The 7,805-nt window shown below is 33.0% G+C and overlaps 1 protein-coding gene across 3 annotated transcripts in view; it reads right to left on the reverse strand.

Moving 5' to 3' along the window:
* Window positions 1–3,046: 3,046 nt before the first annotated feature.
* Window positions 3,047–7,805, reverse strand: part of Decr1 (2,4-dienoyl-CoA reductase 1) — a 34,643-nt gene continuing 29,884 nt past the window's right edge. For all 3 annotated transcript variants that reach the window (XM_010612007.3, XM_010612010.3, XM_010612006.3), the window contains exons 7-10: window positions 6,928–7,000; window positions 5,278–5,424; window positions 4,652–4,714; window positions 3,047–4,549 (exon numbers count right to left, since the gene is read on the reverse strand). In XM_010612007.3, coding sequence (XP_010610309.1) covers window positions 4,490–4,549; window positions 4,652–4,714; window positions 5,278–5,424; window positions 6,928–7,000 — 343 coding nt within the window. In that variant the 3' untranslated portion in view covers window positions 3,047–4,489. The remainder of the gene's footprint in view (window positions 4,550–4,651; window positions 4,715–5,277; window positions 5,425–6,927; window positions 7,001–7,805) is intronic.

Raw genomic sequence — 7,805 nt, forward strand, 5'->3', positions numbered from 1 at the left:
TTGACTATATGTTGTTATTGTCTTAAATTAGACTCCAGAGGCATCAGCTGCGTGACTAATTATGTGACCTAGGAAAAGTCACAATTTCCTGAGCCATAAGCAATTCCCTCAACTGCAAAATGAAGGAATTGAGTATCTGCTAAGGTTTTCCAGTTCTAAAGTTCTATTATTCAAAGTCACTTTCATTCTTGCTGCTTTAGTTTCCACATAAACAAAAGGCAAACAATGACTGTCATTCAATGCTTGAAATATTTCCTGGAGGCTATCACATGTTAATTTTGAGATGAGAGACACAGTTAGCAGTAAACCTCACTTTAATTGACTATTAACTCTTCCATCAGTGCAATAAAAGCAAGACTCTCAAAAGAGTACTAAGTAGAGTGACAGTAATAATTTTTAGGACAAAACACTGCTGTGCTTATACCCTGAGAGTGGTCTGTCATTTTGGGTAGTGATTACACATCAATAATGTTTGCTTCTCTTTCAGACTCAAAAAAAAATTTTAGTAGGGGAAATCCTCTTTTTTATGTTTTCTGCTGTGCTTACAAGCTTTGTTCCCTCATCTACCTCTTATAATAATATATAATAATGAGACAAACTCTTAACAGATGACCATTAGAAGAAAAAACTGCATACAAGCTCATACATATCAGAAATTCTCAAGTGTAGAGATTATACAAACTCACTAGGATCGCTTCTCAGCCTTTTGGCTAAGATCCTGTGTACAAACTCACTAGTAATTACAAATATTTTTAAAGGATCTATCATTTGTTCCTTATAAAACTGCCAAATAGTCTTCATTCTTGGCAGGTATTTGTTGAAATTGCACTGCTCAATTTTTCAAATAAAAAATTCGAAGTGTATATCAAGGGAATGCAAAAACTTCTTAACTTTTGATTAATAATACTACTAACTATATGTTGTTATTGTCTTAAATTAGACTCCAGAGGCATCAGCTGCGTGACTAATTATGTGACCTAGGAAAAGTCACAATTTCCTGAGCCATAAGCAATTCCCTCAACTGCAAAATGAAGGAATTGAGTATCTGCTAAGGTTTTCCAGTTCTAAAGTTCTATTATTCAAAGTCACTTTCATTCTTGCTGCTTTAGTTTCCACATAAACAAAAGGCAAACAATGACTGTCATTCAATGCTTGAAATATTTCCTGGAGGCTATCACATGTTAATTTTGAGATGAGAGACACAGTTAGCAGTAAACCTCACTTTAATTGACTATTAACTCTTCCATCAGTGCAATAAAAGCAAGACTCTCAAAAGAGTACTAAGTAGAGTGACAGTAATAATTTTTAGGACAAAACACTGCTGTGCTTATACCCTGAGAGTGGTCTGTCATTTTGGGTAGTGATTACACATCAATAATGTTTGCTTCTCTTTCAGACTCAAAAAAAAATTTTAGTAGGGGAAATCCTCTTTTTTATGTTTTCTGCTGTGCTTACAAGCTTTGTTCCCTCATCTACCTCTTATAATAATATATAATAATGAGACAAACTCTTAACAGATGACCATTAGAAGAAAAAACTGCATACAAGCTCATACATATCAGAAATTCTCAAGTGTAGAGATTATACAAACTCACTAGGATCGCTTCTCAGCCTTTTGGCTAAGATCCTGTGTACAAACTCACTAGTAATTACAAATATTTTTAAAGGATCTATCATTTGTTCCTTATAAAACTGCCAAATAGTCTTCATTCTTGGCAGGTATTTGTTGAAATTGCACTGCTCAATTTTTCAAATAAAAAATTCGAAGTGTATATCAAGGGAATGCAAAAGCTTCTTAACTTTTGATTAATAATACTACTAGAAATGTCATGAGGAAAATGTTCTACGTACAAAGATGCTCACATAGTTTTATTTATAATACTGAAAACTAAAAATAACTTATGATCTCACATATATAGGAGCTAAGAAAGTTGAACACAAAAGTAGAGAGTAGAACAATGGTTTCTAGGAGAGAAGGGTGCAGAAAGATGGGGAGTTGATCAGAATTTCAGACAGGGCCAAAGGCTTTCAGAACTATTGCACAGCAGGGTGACTACAGTCAATAATGAAGTATTATATAATCAAAATAACTAAGAGTAAATTTCAGATATTTCACAAATAAAAACAATGTAAGTCAGCTAGCTGATGGATATGTTAATTAGCTTGATTTAATCACTCCATAGTAGTTATCAAATCATCAGATTGTACCCCTATAACTGAACCCAAATATGACTTGCCAATCAAAAATAATATTAATAACTTTTAAACTGTTCTGGCAAAAGAGGTATCAGCAAGCATCTTGAAGAAAAATAAGTTATTGTAATTAACTAATTTGAAGAATAATTAAATTATGCTACATATAAATCATAGATTACTAGGTATATTTACAAAAAAGGATCTGATTCATTATATATAATTTGAACTTTTAAAAGAAAAGCTGTTTGAGAAAACATTGGTACAATATTTTTAAAACTATAAAAATGTAAATATAATAATCAAAAATAGAGATATAGATATAGTTGTAGAATCAGTGGAGGGGAAGAATTTATTTGCATCTATATATGAGTAGGTAGGAAAGGCAGGAACTGGCTAGTGAGTATGGAAATGGGATAAGAGTGCTAAACCATTATTCTTGGAAGGAAGTCAACAAACTTTCTAAATTGGAAAATTTCAAGACATAGAAAGGTAAGTGCATTGTTTTAAAAAAACGGAAGTGTACTCCACAAAAAAGAAAAAATTGAGAGTTCAAAACAATTGCTATAGAGTTCGAACCCCAGTACCAAAAAAAAAAACAAAACAAAACAAAAAACAATTGCTAGAGAATGTTAGCTATGGAGCGGGGACTGCAATAGACACTATAAAATATATACACACAGACTAGTTGCATAAATAAATTAAAAAGCAAAGACAGAAAATAAATATTCCACAGTGTTAAATGTAGTAACAAAAGTTTTCTTCTAGGGATTAGTTTTTCTTCATATTCTTACTTTCTTTATGATAGTCATATCTTTAAAAATGAAAAGATAAAAAAGCAAGAAACTCCTTCTTTCATTTGTGTGCTTTAATCTTCACAGCAATACCCTGAAGCAGAGAGTTACAGATAGTACACTCTTGCATTTTACAAAGAAAATAAGAAGTAATGAAGGCTACAAGATCATATAACTATTGGTACTTTTTTTTTTAACATTACAAAAATACTGACAATTATAAAAGAAGAAAGATGTGAATGAGTGAAATGAAAAATAAAGATTTATGTTAGAGGTGAATGGAGACTGTGTATCTGCACTAAAAGCTCTGCCAAAAAAAGTGTGCAAGACCAGTAAACAGGGAACAGCAAGTCTCCTTATTCTAAACCTAAAACATTTCCATGTTTGTACATTATCCATAATAGAAATGATTTAGGCACATAATTAACTGTCAGTGTATAAAGAGTTCCCATGAGGGCATACAGCATATCATTTAAATAGGAAAGTTGAATTCCTCTGTAGATCTTTTCAAATGAGGACAAAGGGAAGCTGGTCCCTTCTCTCGGCAAATTGCTCAGTGGAGATAATCAGTCTAGCAAATACATGATGAGTGATTCCTATTAATTCAAAATGGACTTTAAAAATAATAGGCTTAAAATGGTAAGTTTTTAGACTTAAGGCTTTGGACATTTATTGTCTGATTCTCAGGATTACAAACAAGCCAATACAAGCATGAAATTTAATTAAATTATACACAAAATATTCTGTGAGCTTTGTTCATCTTCTCTGTGCAGAGAAGTCTCTTCTTTTAGAGCTGAGATGGAAGGCTATGTCATAGGTGCAATTTTTTCTAAACTAGGAGACAAAATGAACTACTACTTCATCCTCCATACCTTAATACTGCTGGAATAATGTTTATCACAATGTATCATATGTGATTATTTACAGGTCTTTCTATCCCTCTAGATATTGAAGTTTCAGAGAGAAGAGCTACAAAGAAGAACTATGGGCTACAAAGTAGGTTTTCATAAAAATGTAAGGTTTGAGTTATTGTAAAGCTATCTAGAGAGGATAATTCACAAGTATAAATGAAAAGAAATATACTGGAAAGGTAGGGTCCATTAAATTTATGGTAGATCTTTTAATTTCATTCTTTTTACACCATATAATACCCAGGGTGTAATACATAACTGAAATGCTACCTTGCCCTTTTAGGTTTCTCTTGATTTTCCAAATTATAAATAACCTGTTCCTCCCTCTGTACTTTAAAGCACTTTTTACCTCTATCAGAGCAAAGACTCTACCCACTCTCTGCACTTACAAAAATTTTTTTAAGAGGTGATCCTCCCTTATTTACATCTAAATACACAAAAGGCTACCAGTGGCCTGGCAGAGCACGCAGTCAGCAAATGTTTGTTTTTTAAAATTTTACTAGAATTGAAAATACTCAAAAGATTATAGTCAGTTTGCATCATTTCTAGGCCCTCATTAGGACTACGTCTTGGATGAAGGCCAGAGTGACCTCAGGAACCTTTCGTCTTTCTGATGAGTCCTTCTATTGTGTCCCACTCTTCCTTGGTAACCTGATAGAAGAATAAAACATCAATTTAATGAGGTTCTCCTATAGCTTTAAAGCTCAGCATCTTAGCTGATAATATTATATTAGATACACAAAAAGGCATTACCTTACTTAGGCTGTTGAATTCACCTGAAATAAATGCTTCTTCTCCACCGTCAAATCTAATGACCTGAAACAAAATATTAAAAACTCTGAAATTAACTTCATTTAAAAGTTTCTGAACGATTATCCATTTTCACATTCTAACTGGATGAAATGTATCCCTGGCACTTTCAATCAAAGCCCAAGTGTTAAAGGATAATAATTATGATTAAACCTACAGTGATTTAGCCTATTTAGCATCCTCTTTCCAACATCTCCACAATTTCAAAATTCTACTCAATCTTAAAGATCATTTTAAAGCCATGACTACCAGGCTAACGTACATTTTAAAAAATTAATTTATCAAGAAACAAACTTTACAAGGGCTGGGGATTTAGCTCAGAGGTTCGGTGGCCTGCCTTGCAAGGACAAGGACCTGAGTTCAATCCCCAGTACCCCCCAAAAAAAACAAAAAAACAACAAAAAAATAAACTTTACAAGTGGAAAATATATGTATAAAATATTTCTATATTATTTACAGCTAACTAAATACTCTAAATTATGTTTACATTTATCCTTGCCAGGATTGGTTCCAAGATAGGTCTCCCCACACATCCTTCCAAAAAAGCTAAGAGATAAAACAATGCTTACTGCACCACTAATCCAGGAAGCATAATCACTACAAAGGAAAACAGCAAGATTTGCAAGCTCTTCCACAGTTCCCAGTCTACCACAAGGAATTCTGTCAATCATATCTTTCTCAAATGCTCCAGTTGGGTCCAGGCGGCTGAAGGCACCCTTAGAAATTAAGAAAATTATTAGGCTGTATGTGTGTGTGTGTGTGTGCGTGTTTAAATACAATCCTTTTCCTTCTTCAGAAACAAATCTACATAAAATAGAATGCTACTATATACTACCCTGTTTAGCCCTGTAACAGAATTTTATGAAATTCTTTCACATTCACTCAAATGGGTCATTTTAATCTCATTAAGGCTACATAGCTATTATTTGTGTACAAATCTTATCTCTGTTACTAGACTACAAGTTCCTTGATGGAAAGCACTTTGTCACAAATGTTTCTGTATCTTTCTCAGTACTGCTGCACACTGTGGGTGCTCAATAAATACATAAAATGTGGGTGACTCTTCTTAGATATTGAGGTCCAGAAAAGATGCTTCTGGGAATACAGAGTTTTTTCCTCATTTATGCTTAGCACTGGGCAACCGGGAGCCATGCACTTTAATATATTCTTTTGAAGTATTCTTTCACTAATGTATTAAGACTTTTTATTATTTAAATGTTGGAAAAATATGATCTTCAATCAAGTTTCACTCAGGTGATTTGTCTTTCCATTTTCCACCCATTAAACTGCTAAATAAAACCAATATGGTGATTTCCATATTGATATTTGATAGCCCACTGCCACCCACCACCAAAATGTTCTGTAATGTTATTCTCTACTGTGCTTATGCATTTTTTTCATTGAGTTTGTTGGTTCTTTTTAAGCATACAGTATAGTTACATTTATCATCGGGATCTTGTACCTTTACATGATAGATCTTGGTGTTTATGCATTTTGATTATATTTTCAAAGCTATTGCTCAGGTGAAATTAAAAAACCTTGTTTAACTTGAAAACAAAGCAAGTATGAGAGAGGAGTCATTTGGGGCTCACAGGAGAGAAGACAGAACCTGTGGACACTCTGCAACACCTGTAACAACATTAGTGATAATTATGAGTTGCAGTGAGTATTTGCAAGATTATTAAGGATAGGTGAAATGCATGCCTTCAGAAGGATGTTTAATCAGACAGATGTAGGAGTTAGATGACATGCATAATTGAACATGAAAAGGAACAGGCATGAGTCAAAGAAAATGCTACCAATAGCAAGGCCACACCTCATGACAAATTTCTAAGAACAATTCTTAAACTAAAAATATAGTTAAGAGTTCCATGATTTGAGAAAAAGGTATGTCAGTCAAAGTATGAAGAATTGGAAAATATGGTGAAAATTAAGAAATATGGGACAATAACAGATTTACAGTAACAGAGGCAAGTCGGAAAAATTGCCAAAATTGATGACATAAAAGGTCCTAAAAGATTAAGCCATTGAAATAGGTCTTATCCAAAGTTACACAGCACTACAGCCCTGGCTAAGTCATTATTTCTTACCCTGGACAATGGGAAAAGTGAACTTCAATCCCAGACATCCCTGGAAAGCCCATCACACACAATCAGAACACATCTGTCACCATCTCATTTAATAATTCACGACCTTAAAATAAACCAACTAAAACTTACTTTGGTTTTTATAGGCCCCGGTTGAATTACATTGAACCTCATTCCATATTTACCCCATTCTGCTGCAAGAGACCTAAAAATTAAAAGACAAAAAATGTTCTCAAATATTATGCTATATGTTAAAAACACAAATAATCCAGACTCACTTCATGTTTATTGCATGGCAGAGTTTATAGTCAAAAGCTATACACTATAATTATTCTTTAAAATTATTCCTTACAAATTATAGATAAGGTAACTAAAATGCAGCAAGGCTAATTCATTTTCTGTGTATCTTATAGCTAACCTGTCAACTTTGTGTCTAGCACCAGAGTTAGTGTTTTTAATCACTCTGTTCTATGCCCTACCACTTACGTTTTATTGTTCTTAGCTACTAGCTACACTGCCTATCATTTAAATTTTACCACAAGAAATTCAATATCAATATAGATTTTTTTAAGTGTGTCTTCCTTACAGAAAAATAAAAGAACTTCATGTCTTTCCTTCACATTGTGGAGTTCGATTTCACATTTGCAAAGTTCATTATAGCACTGTGCATTAGATTACAATGTCTGCAGCATCACAAGTATTTTAATTGAATAAGAGATGGATTACTTAGACTTAAAATATTAACCACATCCATGTTTAACTAGGCTTTAATATAATAACTGAACTGAGCTTCAAAGGAAATAGGAGTCTAATAAAGTCTTATTAAATGTCTTGGAGCAAAATATAAGACTAATAGCAAACATGTTATCTTCATGCCTTCACGCAACCTATTTTTACAACATATTTGATGCACAGGTCTAATTTTTTTCAATCTAGACTTTACGTTTTATGAATTTATACTGGTATGTATGTGTGTATGTATGTGTGTGTGTGTGTGTGTGTGTATATAT

The sequence above is a fragment of the Fukomys damarensis genome, unplaced genomic scaffold (assembly GCF_012274545.1).
Source record: "Fukomys damarensis isolate Sample0158 unplaced genomic scaffold, DMR_v1.0_HiC HiC_scaffold_5, whole genome shotgun sequence".
Lineage (NCBI taxonomy): Eukaryota > Metazoa > Chordata > Mammalia > Rodentia > Bathyergidae > Fukomys > Fukomys damarensis.